At 33.3% G+C, this 15,460-nt stretch overlaps 2 protein-coding genes across 2 annotated transcripts; both read left to right on the top strand.

Annotated features, from left to right (window-relative positions):
- The first annotated feature begins 55 nt into the window (after window positions 1-55).
- Window positions 56-12,068, top strand: LOC149734099 (centrosomal protein of 131 kDa-like). The gene is made up of 27 exons (XM_089881517.1): window positions 56-406; window positions 895-1,043; window positions 1,345-1,550; window positions 2,053-2,129; window positions 2,265-2,354; window positions 2,750-2,999; window positions 3,477-3,581; window positions 3,763-3,876; window positions 4,320-4,517; window positions 4,813-4,865; window positions 5,173-5,326; window positions 5,580-5,688; window positions 5,940-6,094; window positions 6,437-6,517; window positions 6,641-6,766; window positions 7,135-7,263; window positions 7,480-7,554; window positions 7,865-7,969; window positions 8,308-8,420; window positions 8,723-8,830; window positions 9,095-9,287; window positions 9,597-9,739; window positions 10,089-10,158; window positions 10,540-10,647; window positions 11,053-11,189; window positions 11,253-11,312; window positions 11,757-12,068. Exons 1-27 carry the CDS (start codon window positions 303-305, stop codon window positions 11,881-11,883), a joined length of 3,339 nt encoding a protein of 1,112 aa, XP_089737643.1. The 5' UTR covers window positions 56-302; the 3' UTR covers window positions 11,884-12,068.
- A 48-nt stretch (window positions 12,069-12,116) lies between these two features.
- Window positions 12,117-15,458, top strand: LOC149734100 (uncharacterized). The gene is made up of 3 exons (XM_089881541.1): window positions 12,117-12,621; window positions 13,478-13,667; window positions 13,957-15,458. The coding sequence occupies exons 1-3, from the start codon at window positions 12,117-12,119 to the stop codon at window positions 15,095-15,097; spliced, it is 1,836 nt and encodes a 611-aa protein (XP_089737667.1). The 3' UTR covers window positions 15,098-15,458.
- The last annotated feature ends 2 nt before the right edge of the window (window positions 15,459-15,460 follow it).

Raw genomic sequence — 15,460 nt, forward strand, 5'->3', positions numbered from 1 at the left:
TAAACGTTTACTTCACGGTCTGTTCGGTTTGTTATGACAATTTTGTACGCTAACATTTGTCTTTGCAGAACGAACGTATATGAAAATATTTTTATAAAAAAAGGCTTTGTGGCCTTTTTAATGAGATATTTGACAACTAACGTATTTAATACACAAAATAAGTAAGTTACTTCAGAAAAAGAGAATTCAATGCTATATAGTAAAGAACATCACATGTGTGTATTAAAATAAAAATACTTTACAGATTTATGTAGTTATGTGGCTAAAACACTGTTAAAACTGTGTGAGTAGAAATAATTAAAATGAGTTCAAGTCATTCCTCGTTTGGCAGGCCTGTGGATCTTACATTAAGTGGATCCCAGGTTCCTGTATCTCCTCCAAAGAAATCTCGTCCATTGTCAGCAAGGTATATAAACGTATTCTGAGTCTGACCCCGATTCATATATAATGTTCTGTATTGCTACTGTTAACAGTGGCTAACTGTGTTTTTGGTAATGCCTGCTAAAGTTTGTCCCACAAGCCAATTAATTGAACAATAAACCAAAATCTGTATTAAAATAAGTTGGAGTTCTCAAAATGTGATTTGTGAAATTATTTTAAAGCATACAAAACAAGCTGATTTTTAGTAAAAGTTCGTGCTGCATGTGAAAAATAATCATCTCGCCTCCCGAAATCTTGTCAAAAGGAACTGCCACATTCTGTAGATTTATCCATTACGACACCTAGCATAACTTTAACTTAAAAAAAAACAAAAAAACAATCACCCACAAAGGCACAAAGTAACATAAATAGTAATTGTAAGCTGGCACGAGGTCTATGAACATCCGTGTTATAACATCTGTTGTTTCTTGGCCACGCGAGGTCAAAGCAAGTTACATTCATTCATCCATTCAGGTCTTCATCGTCCAGTATTATAAGCAGTAGTTCAAGAAGATCGCGCACGGGAGACTCTTCTTCTAATGCACTTGCTACGAAAACATACACAAAACTTGACACAAAACAAACAAAAAATAACGCTGGAAAAGCAAGAAGTACAAATAACCGTACGACCTTTGTTATTATTTCCTGTTTTGATTGGGGTAACCTATTGTAGACTTTGTGGTCTTTTTGTGCCATTTTTTCTTCTTTTCGTGTGTCATTTTTGTCTTCTCCTGTTTTGGTTTGTGTTTATAGCTTATTCAGCTTGAATTTTGTTTTATTTTGTAGTAATTTGTAAGCGAACATGAAGTGTATCAAATAAAACACTCATGTCATAACTCCTGATGTTGCCAGCCTTGCCAGGATAAATAAATTATAATCATTTATCATTTAATCATTCATTTAAACACGATTGAAATCCCTCAGACACCAAACCATCTTTAGCAATGTCATTTCCGTCCAAAGAGAATAAGAAGCCCGTACAGACAAACATGAGGCGTATCGAGCGAAAAGATGATGACAGATCCATTTGCTCCGATGACCACATTTCTTCTTTCTTTGAACAATCTTTACAAAAATCTCGCTCGAAGTCAAGAAGTGTTTCTTCAAAAAACAGCAGACCTCAATCAAATGTGAGTGAAACTTTTTTTGTTTTTATTGTAGATTAAATAGGTTTTAAGTAAACAATAGGTTGAAATTTTGTTGTAAAAAGTTAAACATACTGAGTGTATACCCGTATTAAGCTAAAGAGGCAGAGAACATATAATTCACTGCTTAGGTTCTAAGAGACTTCATTAGTTTAACATAATAGAAGTCCATATATATGTATATATATATATATATTAACATCTAATATAATATATAATATAAATATTAAACAAGAAAAAGTCTACTGTCTAAAATATTTAATTGATGTTTAAAAATCGATCATAAAACATAATTACACTCCTTTTTATGGCATGCTTTAACATCTAGCAAGGTCCACTGTGTGTGGTACTGGGCCAACCCTGGCCTGAATCTCAGGCACCATGGCGTGTCCTGCTGTAGGACCTTACCCACATAGAATAAAACACTAAAACAGTATTACTTTATCATAACATATGTGCAGTCTTTAGTAATACATTTATTATCCAGGTATCTGTAGCAACTGTGGATCGCGTATTTTCCCTACCAGACAGTGCTAGAAGTAGCAGCACAGTCAATACCAATTGGTAAGAAATTGGCAAATTTTTTATTTTTTTATTTTAACATAGTAAAAATGTTTAATTTTTTCTTTTTCTTATTTTAACAAGGTATAAGTTATATTTGAACATTATTTTTTTACGTATTCTGTAAATGTTCTTCAGGGCTGAGGAAGATGGGTCCGGAGACAAGAATCGTTCCTCTTCTAGTCTTCATGACACCTCTGATGTTGATTTCCTGCGATCTTATTTAAGGTAAAGATCTTTACGCACATTTTTGTTTCTATTAGGAGACAAGCTTAATAATAATTAAACATAAATAGCTCATTTGTCTGCTAGGTGTAGCGACCACGCTTATTTTCTTTCAATCAAATGTAAATATGTTTTAAACTGTAAGCGTGTTTTAACAACTGTTGTTTTGTCACTTTATCCTGTCTTTTCGTTTAAAATGTTTCTATATCTTCACTACCGTAATCGAAGAGAAAAGTAAAATTAATAGGGGTAGGCAAATCTTGCCTTTTTTTAAAATGCAATAAATGTTTTTTTTGTTTTCCCTGCATAAAAAATCTTTATATTAAACAAATATTATATATATATGTTTCTTTATTAATATTTTTCTTTATTTTTAATAATATTTTGTTTTATTTTAGTAACATGAACAAATACAAAGATGATCCTTCAGCCCCTTCCACTTCCTCTGAGAGCACTCCTCGTTATTCCTCCCATCCTCCATCAATCAACGGTGATCCAACAGGGTCCGGATGCAAAGGAGCAACATCTGGAGTCCTGGAGGATCCTTTATCCAGCAGACTCTCATTGGAGAGCTTTGAGCAACATGAGTCCGAGCATCTACGGGATGTTGGTGATCACATGATAAGAGAGGATGTAGTAAAGTTCCAAGTGAGCATCAATTTTAACATTACTTTACTTAAAAAATCTTTGTATGGCTTATCTGGTATAAAAAAAGTAGTGTATTTCCGTTTTGTCTGCTATTTAGGAGAAACTCTTTTAAGACAAAATGCAGAAAATACACTGCATTTTTTATGTTTTTTGAGCCGTTGTAAAAATATTTACATTATGCCTGCCTGGTACCAGAGGTAACATAATATCTCTTGCTAGAAACTATTTTAGAAGTTGTTTTATAATGTAGTTGATTTAAATGTATAGATTTGCTTTCTTAGTAAACTGTCTATTACACCAAACTAAACCGTTGTAAAAAATTATGCAACCCTTTTTGATATTTTTGTGTAACTTGTTTCTTTTGTCCACCTTGGTCTTTTTTGTGCCCTTTGTGCACATTGGCACTTTTTGTGTGCAATGTACAATCCTAAATTGATTTTTTTTCTCTACCATTATTGAACTTTTTTATCTTTCCAGCAAGAAAGATCAGCTCGTAAGATCCAGATCTGGTTCCGTCGTCATATTATCCGGAAGAAGACGAGTGATGCTGCTCTTAAGAGGATGCTGCATCATAAGAAAGAGGTGGGGATGACATTTTCTTATTTATTTTTACATGCAAATATAAAAATGTATTAATTTAAATGCAATATAGCATTTAAAAAAAGTAAAAGAGATGTAATATAAAAAAATAACAAATTTAAAAAAATTATGAAAAGGTATATATATATATTATATACATTATGTAAACTATTTTCTGGTATAGGAATTTGAAAATAACATTTTGCGTGAATCTTTAAAACGAAGAGAAAGGACTGAAGAAGAGAAGAAAGTTCAAAGAGAGAAAAAGGCAAAAGAAGCAAGGAGACAAGCTATTAAGGTTTAGTACTAATTTTTTATGACCAAGTTTAGAATTTAAACCTTTTCCAAACAAAGTCAAATGTGAAGTATATATATTTTTACTTTGACGTTTTTTCACCTGCTGTTTCAATTTTTTAAACTTTGGTGATATCTTTTATCACATTTGAGCATTTATATAAATACACAATTTTTGATTTCAAATTTTGATTTTGATCGTTTGTATCCTTTAAGCCGTATCATAACTTATTTAACCCTTTTTTTCTTTATGTGCAATTACTTTCACATTTATAATTGCTAACATGCAAAACACACAAAGAAGCAAAGACACAAAATATAAAGGTGTCGTTTTCGAACAAAAACTTGTGTAAGGTAATTCACATCTTTTAGCCTTAATGGTTGCGTTTGGTTTCGTATGTTTTTGTTTCTGTTTATTTTTTTCCATTATTCACAATGGATGTTCAGGAGTTAAAAGAGAAAAGAAGAGAAAAAGATGAAGCAATGAAGAAGATTGCAGAGGAGGAGGTCGCCAACATCCGGAGTAAAATGGAAAGGAAGAGTCGCTCCAAACCATCATCTGTAACATCCAATAAATCAGGGAGGAGCAGATTGGGAGAAAATGGGAGGAAGAAAGAGGAAGATGTGGTGGATCAAGTGTTTGATGTGAGTTTTGTGGAAAATTTAAAATTACATTTTAGAAAATGACTAAAAAAAATTATAGAAAAAAAGAAAACAATCGCATTTTTAGGAAAACTAAAAAAGGAAAAATATGTTTTCTAGAAAATGTTGGGACAGGTGTAAAAAGCTCTTTTGTTAAAAAGTATTTTCAAAACTATTGCAACTGCAAGCATTTGTAAAGGCCACTAAAAACTTTTAATAGTAAACAAGACAAGTTTTATTTAAAGTACCTTGTTTGAGCAATTTAAATTTTTAATAATAATGTCAGCTTGTTTTGCAGTCCTCGTCCAGAATATCAAATAGAGTAGATGAAGTTGATGGTCCAATGCCAAGGTATGCTTGGGCTGTGTGTTGCAATGAATGGTTTTACTGTTATTTTTTTTTTTTGCTTTTGTATTCTATTGTGGACTTTATTGCCATGTGTAAAGACGAAAAAACAAGCCGTTTTTTTCGTTAATAAAAAAGTCAAAAAACGAATCACTATTTTAATAAAAAAAAACACAGCAAAAAAAAGATTTTTATACAACAAAAAAAAGTCATTTATTCAAAAAAACAAACAAAATAACAATTTATTAATTTAATAAGAAAAGACTAAAAAACAAGTTAGTAAAACTCATATAACATTTAAACATTGTTTTAGTTCAACACACGATACACAAGAAGCAATGTCCGATGTTACCCCAACAAACCAACCACTAGATGACACTAGTAAGTCACGTACCACGTTGGATGATGTTTTAGAAACAATCCGGAAACTTGAAGAAGAGCCTGATAAATTGGAAAAACCTAAATCTGTAAGATTTCTGCAACATTATAAGAAAAAGTATTATTTTATTTGTTTTTTTTAAATGTTTTTATTTGTTTTTTACTCGCTGCAATTTTAAATTCTAGTAAAATTTAATGTTAGTATTTTTTACTTCCAAATAAAATCCTACTAACCAAGTGTGCATCATATATTTGGTTAATTAAAGTCAGTTAAAGAAAAAAGTTTACCTGCACACCAAACTACAAAACTAACCACACACATATGTATAAAATATATTGTAGAGTTTAGAAGAGAAATTGGCATGGATAGATGAACTACAATCTGAAAACCAATCTACTGTTTCCAAAGCAACTACAAGCCACTCACAAAACAAGACGCAAGAGCAGCCTGGTATGAGCAATATTTTTTGTTCAGAGTTATATCATAAGCTTCTAATTTCTGGGAATACATAAACTTAATAATAGCACCATATAATTACACCATACATATAACACCTGTTGTACGTATTGTTTTATTTTACTTAAAGTGAAATGAGCCATAATAATGGTTTTAAAGCGGTTTGTGATCTGTTTTTGTGTGTTAGGTTTTGTGGTGAATTTTCGCTTTTTCTTTGTCACATTTTAACACCCCCCTCTCCACAGATGCCTCTAATCTTCTAACAGAAGCGAAACTTCACAGCATCATGGACTTCCTGGATGAAGTGGAGAAGACAGAAGTTGCTGAGTCATCTGTCAATCATCCAGTGGAGCATGAGTCAGCAAATCAGCTCATGAAAGCTGAAGAGGCGGCAACTGAGGTTAACAAACTTTTTTAAATTTTTAAAATAATTTTACAAAAATTATATTATTTTTCAAAGTGTAGTGTATGAGGTTTTATATGTAGAAAAGGAAGTGAAAAGCTATAATTATGACAAACATTTTATTTAAATTCGTTATTTAAATTCAAGTTTATAAAGTGTCTTTTTAAAGATAGTAGGCTAGGGTAATCTACCATCTGTTTATGTTATGTCATCATCCCATTTGGTTGAAAACAAAGAATATTTTTTGAATTAGACTGTATTTAACTACTTTAAAGGAGCGTGGTTAATGGTATATTCTGTTTAAATATAAGTAACCTTATATTATGGTTATCTACCCAGGCAATCACAAGTCAAATGCTGAAGATGAAACTGGATCTTGATGAAAAAACTAAAAGTATTTCACTTCTAAAGAGCGCTTTGGTACGAAAGATTGTTTTCTCTTTTTTGAATTTTTTTTTTTGTATAAACACCCGAGTTATAACGACTGTCGTTTCCGGCCACGCGAGGATAAAGTAAGTTACATTCATTCATTCATTCATTCAGAGTCAACAAAAAGATCTGATGACACGACATCTAAGAGAACAAGAGAAAGAAACCGAACAAAGATTAAAAATGCAGAAAGTTCAATACGAGGCAACAATTCAGCGACATCTTTCATTCATTGACCAAGTAATGTATTATATGGGTTGTAACATATTTTAAAATAGATTTTTTGGGTAATACATCATATTTCTAGATAATTTAATTTTTCTGGATAAATGATGATTTTTTGGGTACATATGATTTTTTGAAATTTTATTTAAAATTCAAACAAGTAATTTATTATATTGGTTGTAATATATGATGGAAAATACTTTTGGGTGTAACATATGTTATTTCTAGGTAATATAACTTTTGTGCCCAACGTATGATTTTTTGGAGTAAATATGATTTTTTTACCTAACTTATAATTTAAAAAAAAAATTTTAACATTTAAACAAAAACTTTGAATTTTATTAAATTTATTTAAAAATTAAAAAAAACACATTTTTTTACAGCTTATTGATGATAAAAAAAGTTTAAACGAAAAATGTGAACAACTTTTGTCAGAAATGAAACAACTTGATAAAAAATATCAAACAAAAATCAAACAGCTGACAGAGGGTCATGAGAGGGAATTTAAAAAGGTAAAAACATTTTTATATTTTGATGTAACTGTCAGGTTTTAAATAAATTAATAAAAGTATTGTTGACCGTTTTTATAAAACAAGTGTTCTGTTTCACACACCACGTGCCCGCTTAGGAGTTACCAGATATGTAACTTCGGGTTTTATGTATATTTATTACTTTAAACTAAAAACATTGTATTTATACCTTTATGGTAATTTATCTTTTACTTTTAGGCTAAAGACGTAATGAATGCTGCTGAGAAACTTAGAAGAGAGAAATGGATTGATGAAAAAACTAAAAAAATTAAGGTAATTAAAATAAAAGTCTCACAGCTGATAAAGTCTCACCTAAACTTGTGCTCTGAATCTGTTTTTTTCAAGAGGCAACAGACGGCATTTTTTACTGGAGCTCTTTCCCACACCTTTTATCTGTAGCGTGTATTAACGACTATTGTTTTGCTGTTGATTTCCTTTTCTACATTCTTTAAATAATATGATCTTCTCTATCATTTTCTAAGAATTAATTTTTAAAAAAATGTTATGTTGTATCATTTTATGTTATAAATGTGTTTTGTTATAAATAACAACTTATGTTATATATTAATATTCTTAAACCTAGGAAATGACAGTGAAAGGATTGGAACCCGAAATCCAGCGTCTTATTGCAAAACATAAAGAAGAAATAAAGAAAACCAAGTCCATACAAGAAGCTGAGTTATTGAGAGTAAGTCAATATTTAAATTTAAAAATATATTTAAAAATCTAAAATTCCCAAATGTGCCATCCTGATGACTCATGTCCGGCGTCGTTACACAGTTAACTCGCCTGCCTCTAACCTAGAGGCAATGGGTTCAAGGCTCGACGCTGCTACTATTATGGGCGTATGTGTACTTGGGCAAGACACTTAACGGCAAAAGGTTATATACTTGGTAACTCGTAAGCTGGCACGAGGTGTATGAAACACCCATGTTTTTAACGGTTGTCATTTTCCGATCACGCGAGGATAAAGTAGTTCCATACATATAGAGTTTTAATGTTTACATTTAAACAAACCCCCAATAGTCGGACGAGAGAGCGGGTCAGCGTTATATCCGACAAACAGAAGAACTTCGTGAACAACTTGAAAGAGAGAAAGAATCAGCATGTAAAAGAGAAAGGGAAACTGCAAGAATTCGGTAATTTGCACACCAAATAAAATGCATATTTCTGTTCGTAGTGCCAAAAGAACAACATGCATTTTTTTAATTTGTTATTTTAATGATGTTTTTTAGCTCTGTTTTTTAGCTTACCACATACGAAACTCATAATTTTAATTTTTTGGTAACAACGGTTTTTTAATATGCCAAAGTACAGTTATGGTAACAGTCCAATTCTGGCTTACGTCTTGGTTTTCTGGTTTGTGGTGCCTCAGAAACTTATACATATTAAATACTAAATAGGATCCATGTACTCAATTAGTTACCGAGTCTTTGTCCAGGTATGAGCAGCAAATGGAGCAAGAAGACATCGCGTTTCAACAACAGAAGAAACGACTTTATTCCGAAGTTGCTGAAGAGAAAGAAAGACTTCACCAGCAAGCTTTAAGGTTTAATGTACTTTGTTTATTAAGTGTTGTATTTTTATGTTTTTTACATGTGTGAGGTCTCGCAGTGTGGCATGCCATGGAACCTAAGACTTAATATTATGCTCTAAATTATACCCAGTGAGTTTAGGGTACTGAGATTAAAAAATAGAAATTATAAGAACTAAAACATACTTCTAGTGTAAGAACATACTTTCTACACTTTCTTATTTTTAGAAATATTTTTTTTGTTAGAAAATATTTATTTTATTTTATTTTTTTATCCAGACAGAGGAGTGAATTGGATCAATTAAAGAGGCAGCTGGAGGACAACAGTCGCATCGCAACATCCACGATCAGGGAGGAGTTTGAGAAGAGCACACATGAGACGTCCAGGAGGCATCAGGAGGAAATGAATCAACTTAAGGAGAAGATGGAATTGGAGAAACAAGCTTGGCAGGAAAACTACATGAAAAAACAGGTTTCGTGTTCAATAACTTTGGTAACGAAGTTCAAATACCAACTTGTAATGTATAAAAAAATCTTACAGTACAAATTTGAAATAAATATAAGGCATTGTCGCCTGCTTTATGGAAAGCGACACGATTCAACACTTGGTAAGGTCCATGCAGTAGCACTCTGGGTGTCAGGGTAATTAGCTTTTGGCCTAAATTGAGGGTCATATGTGTCACACATTCACACTGTAAGCCCTCACTCACATAACATAGAATCTATGAGCAAATTTATATGTTAAAATTTATAAAATCGTTAAATTTGTTGTAAATTCTAGGAATCGTTTATTTTGCAAAAAGAACGAGAGCTCAAAGAATCAGTGAGGCGTGACCGTGATAACGAAATCGACGTTGCTATTCAACGTTTAGAAGATGACATGCATCATCAACGTGAAGAACTTGAAAAAACTACCGATAACCGGTATGTGCTTGTTGTTTTTTTAACTTTTACCTTTTTTGTTATCTTATTGTTATTTTATAAATTTTTTTATCCACTTTTCTTTTTTAGTTTTTTTGTAACTTAATATATTTTCAAAGATTTGCCTATATATAAACTCCCAATGACTGAGAAATTTTGAATTAATAAATAAATCCAAGTCCTATTGCGTGTAATGCAGAATGACCTCTTCCATGTAGAATAGAATACTAAGACGAAAAGCCACATGAATTGTTTATTAAATGTGGTCAAAATTTTATTTAAAATAAATAAAAAAATATTTAATAAAAGAAAATTAATATTTTTTTACTAATATATTTTATTTTGTTGTCAGGATTAAACGAATCAGGGATAAATATGAATCTGAGATGAAAGAAGTGGAAAAATCTGAGAAACAGACTCAGGTGTTTAATTAATATAAAGAATATTTATTTTAATGAATCATGTAACTCAAGAGTTTGTTCGGAAAATCGGGCATTTCATATTTAAATACCTCATATCCACTGTCAAACAACTAATAATTTTCTTGAGCAGGTTTCAGATAACGGAGAATAGATATAGTAGGGCGAGGGAAGATGAAACATCTTTCATTCTATTTTCTCGTCCTATTTGGTAGTAAACAAAAAAAATAAAATAATTATAAAACCATAAAAACACTATTAGGATATTTGGATATTCCGTGTTAAAGGTGTCCCGTCTTCCCCCATCCTACTATAAATAAACAATTAATATTTTGTGACTTATACTTGCACACCTTTCACTTACATTTACTGATGCAATTTCAGGAGAAATACAATGCTATGAAAGTTGAATTCAACGAGATTGAAAGCGAGAATCTTCGTTTACAAAGTTTGACAAAACAGAAAGAACAAGAAGTTACCGATATTTTAAAGGTAAAAGAAAACATAAAATGCAAACATGCAGTTTTTTAATTGCATTTTTTAACATGGCAGTTAATCACTGTTTTGTACAATATTAGGTTGCGAACAGTTTAAAATAGAGACAAAAAATTCAGACTATTTGATCAATTACTATTAATTTTATAGTGAAAATTTGAAACATTTCCTTGCTAGTACATAATAACTTATTTTGTACAGGTTATATTTTATCTGGCGTTGTGGCAAAGCGTCATCTGCCTCTAACACATTTTTAGAAAATTCCCTACAAAGTTTCAAACATGGTAACTCTCTGGATCGAGGTGTTGAAAACAGAACACCCTTGTTATAACGGCTGTCATTTTCCGGCCACGTGAGGCTAAAACAAATTACATTCGTTCAATTTTTTTCTCAATCTTGCAGATTAAAGACAAATTAGTTGAAGAAAGAGGAAATGTAACTGAAGTGATCCGACAGGAATTTGCTGATCGACTTGTGTTAACTGAACAGGAGAACAAGAGAATAAAAACTGAACTGTCGGAAATGAGAGCACGCCAAAGGTATAGATTTCAGATATACAAATTTTTGTTGACAGACTCGTAATTTAAAAACAAAATTTTCAGGTTAGAGTTGGAGAGAATTAATGGAGAAAAAGAAGAAGAACTGGCTGAAGTTCATAAAAGGTTTGCCTTTTTTCTTAGTATTAACAGAAGAGTTTATGTAGTACATCACTAATATATAATAAAAAGTCTGGCCATAAAAATTCAATCTTGTATGTATGTCGATTTTTTTCTACATGGCTGGCGTACTACAGTTGGTTAGCGCAACTGCCTCTTACCCAGGGCTAATGGGCTCTTTGTTGCTGCCATTGTGGGCATATGCGTCCTTGGGCAAGACATTTAACCGCAATCGCTCCAACTCAGTGGTCACTAATGGGTTGTCCAAATTATCAGCCACACATAAAAAATAAAACGATCCCTCAAAAATAATCAACCACAAAGTAACATACTTGGTAACTCGTAAGCTGGCACGAGGTGTATGAAACAGAACACCCTTGTTATAACGACTGTCGTTTTCCGGCCACGCGAGCATAAATTAGTTACATTTATTCATTCATTCATTACCAGGGTAAGGCAAGCAATAATCAAGAAAGAGGAAACTATTTCACAAATCCGTCAGCAGCATGAAGCTGCAGTAAAACGTGCAGATCATTTAGAAGGATTATTAGAAACTCAGCGAAAGCAATTGCTTTGAAAGAAAAAATGAACTGTTTTCATATTACTTATTGTGGTTTAGTGGTACCGGCATGTTCCGTAGGTTTAAAGTATTTTTGCGTATTATTACAGTAGCGTATCAGCGTTGGCACGGTTCTACACATTTTATAATGCCTTCCGTATTTTCGTATATAGTGTACCGCTCATAAATTTTTACAAGTTTAAGTAGTCTGTTTAAAAGTACCAACAGTTTTAAAAGACTTTAATCAAAATATGGCTCACCTTTTAAAGTCATTTGCTGCAAAACAGGACAGGCGGATTTCGAAATCAAACAAAAACAACGTTTTCAGTCTGGCATATCACTGTGTTTTGCTATTTAATACTTCCGCAGAGTGGCGTACGAGAGTTTTCATCACGACTGCAAGCTTGGCCAGTCTGCCTGCAGTTTTCCGGTCAGAATTCGGCACGATGGTGTTTCATGCGTTGTATATTTTAATTGCGCTTCTAATTAGTGAAGTATCCGCGTCGCAAAGTTGGAATACTAGTGTAGAAACTAACGCGACATGCTGCGAGGCACTGCGTGTTGATTACAGACAGAATTGGCTGTACAGTTATCGCAAGTTGACTGGGTACTTGGAGAGTCTAAAGACTTGGAATTGCGAGCAGTTTCAAATTGAATGCTCAAAGCGATATTTTAGTGTGGACGAATTCTCGTCATCGGTGTATTTACGCTTTTGTGAGCCCGAGCAATTTGAGAACCAAACCAGCAATTTATCAGGTAAAATTTTATAGGATGTCGTTTCTTGTTATTTTCCTGCTTTTTGTACATAAATAAAAACAACAACAAATAGTGTTTTAAATCTCGATACCATTTACTGGGCCAACGAAGGTCATTTGCTATATAATAGCTAAGACAAATATAAACGAGTTTAGTTATGACACGCCAAGGATAAAATATATCCCTGCTCTTTCGCACTTATAGTACGCTTGGTATTTCGGGTAAGAATATCTATTTTTAAACAGAAATAGCGCGTTAGCTATTTAATTAAAACTTTACCAGTAAAATGCGTGATGCTTCGCATGCTGCCCTTTTGAGTCATTGAAATTGAAGCTCTTTACCCCCGGGCCGCTACTGTTTTGATGCCCTTTAAATTTAGGCGGTTTTGGACAGTTCAAATTGCCGTGACTTATAAACAGTAGGGCAAATGACAGGATCTATTTTTCGACATAAGTACACCGCCGCATGTCATATCTAACGTTTTAACTGTATATGGTGGGGTGGGGGGAGATGGGACACATTTCATTCTATTTTATATCACCCCATTTGGTAGTAAAAAAAGAAAATCCAAGAAATTATAAAACCGTATCCTCACGACTACCCTATAAAAATTTGTTAATTGTTTTTTTTTTATAAAACACGTTCAAGATATTTGAATGGTTATGTGCTAAAGGTCCTGTCTCTCCCCAGAACTATAACCTCTAACATTATCTAAGCACTGCATGATTGAAGTTTGTCCAAATTCACAAAAAAATACCGTTGCCATACAGCAAAATACATTACCAAAGTGTTAGCGAAACGGTAATAAAACTGCATTTTTGCCATTTTAAATAACTCATATCAATGCTCTCTTCAGTGCCCACCAGTCCTTACAATGCAACGGCCTTGCCAAGTCCAATCCAGCAAATCATGCAGTATGAATCTAGCCAAAGTTTTGTGGAAATCAACTCTTTTGGAGTCCCGTTCTGTGGGATTGTATGGTGCGGGTTTGACGTTGAAACGTATCAAGTTTTAAAAGTTTCAATCGGGTCATGCTTGCCAACAAGGTTAGGACATGAACAATTACTTTAAGTACATTTTAAAAGTGTTTAAATATGACCATATGTAAAAAGTAACTTAATGTAGTGTTTATATACGTTTGGTTGAAAAGTCCAGTGACAGAATTCGTGTTATGGTTATGTCACGTTTTGTTTCCTGGTAATATAATTTGGTGTAATAGATTAGAATATCCTAATGTACCGTCACGTATTATGACGTCTTAACGATTACGTTCTAAGAATTTTTTTCAGTACACTGTGTTGCAAGACGTTTCAAATTTTATTCACACTCTAACAGTTGCCGCTCTGGAACCTACGTCATTATGGCCGTTTGTGGTATACTAGCCGTTGTAATTGTTTTGGCGAACGCTACAGTCATTGTTGTTTTTTGCCGGAGCCGAAAACCCTGGAGCACCCAGACAGTATATAAACTGTCTATGGCCATCGCTGATCTGCTGGTCGGACTCTTCGTCTTTCCAGCTTCGATTGTGACAATTTATCTGAACATTTTCGGCCATAGAGCGTTGATATTAACTCCCATAAACAGACAAACTAACTGTACCGGTACGGATCCGACGCACACTTTGCGTAGCGCGGTCCCGAGTGAGTATTTATCATGCGTGGGATTCGTTACCACTGTCAGCATCTCTGTGTCGGTATACACGCTAATGCTAGCGAGCTACGACCGCTTAATAGCAATATGGAAGCCTATTTACCATAAAAACGAAAATACTATACGTAAATCAGTTATCGGTATATGCGTTGTGTGGCTCGGTTGCTCTCTATTTGGCCTGCTACCTATTATCGTGCCTGGAGTCGGCAAATATGATATCATATCTGGTTTACTGGTCGGTTTCGTCGGTAGTTTAGCGTTGGTGTTGTACGGAATAGCTATTGCCTTTCCACTACTGGTGGTATGGCTGCTAGTCGGAGCAACTTGGTTCGTAGCCAAGCAGCATAATAAAAAACGGCGCAAAATGACATCAAGAAGACAGAACAACAAAGGTCGAGAACAGAAGCTGAATAAAGTTCTGCTCTTAATGGTCGGAGCATTTTCCGTCAGCCTTTTGCCGGTATTCGTATCTATTCTTGCGGCAGAATTGGCTAGCGGTATAGCTTACTCCAGGCCCGAGTCGTTGAGTCTTTCGAGCGCGCTAGCGTTCACTTCGTTTGAGTTGGTTGCATCAATTATTTTGATGTTAAATAGCTTGTGGAATTTTTTGATCTATAGCGCAAGAAACGAAGACTTCAGAAAAGAAGCGAAACGAAACTATAAAGGCCTTGCTGGCGCACTTGGAATCCTGAAATGTATCGACTTTTACAACCGATGTGTCAATAATGTAAACGAACGCAGGAGATCGAGCGCTTTCAGCACTCGAACTATGAAAACGACGTCAATGTCTTTTCCATCTGAAGCAACCAGGCCATCAGTATCATGAGCGTCTTTGATGTAATTGTATTTAATCTAACAATTGTATTTTACCATTTTGGGTACAACTTACTTGATCAAATGTACATTAGGTTGCCAAACTTGTATTTTAAGAACTGTACAGAACCCAGCTGATTTTCCAGTGTTTTCAGATGTATTTTAAATTTATTGACTTATACACTATTAGCGTGTTTTTACTACGATCAAAGTGAAATAAAGTTGTATTTTAAATGTTTAATATTAAAAGTTGTATTATCATTTCTGACCTATAAAAATTACTTGTACATTCGTCAAAAAATAAAAGTTACAGAATTTTTAACGGCATCACTGAGATTACAGTGCTTCGTTGCATAGAACACGTAAACAATAAATT

Source organism: Ciona robusta, chromosome 7 (genome assembly GCF_009617815.1).
Source record: "Ciona robusta chromosome 7, ASM961781v2".
NCBI classification, from domain to species: Eukaryota; Metazoa; Chordata; class Ascidiacea; order Phlebobranchia; family Cionidae; genus Ciona; species Ciona robusta.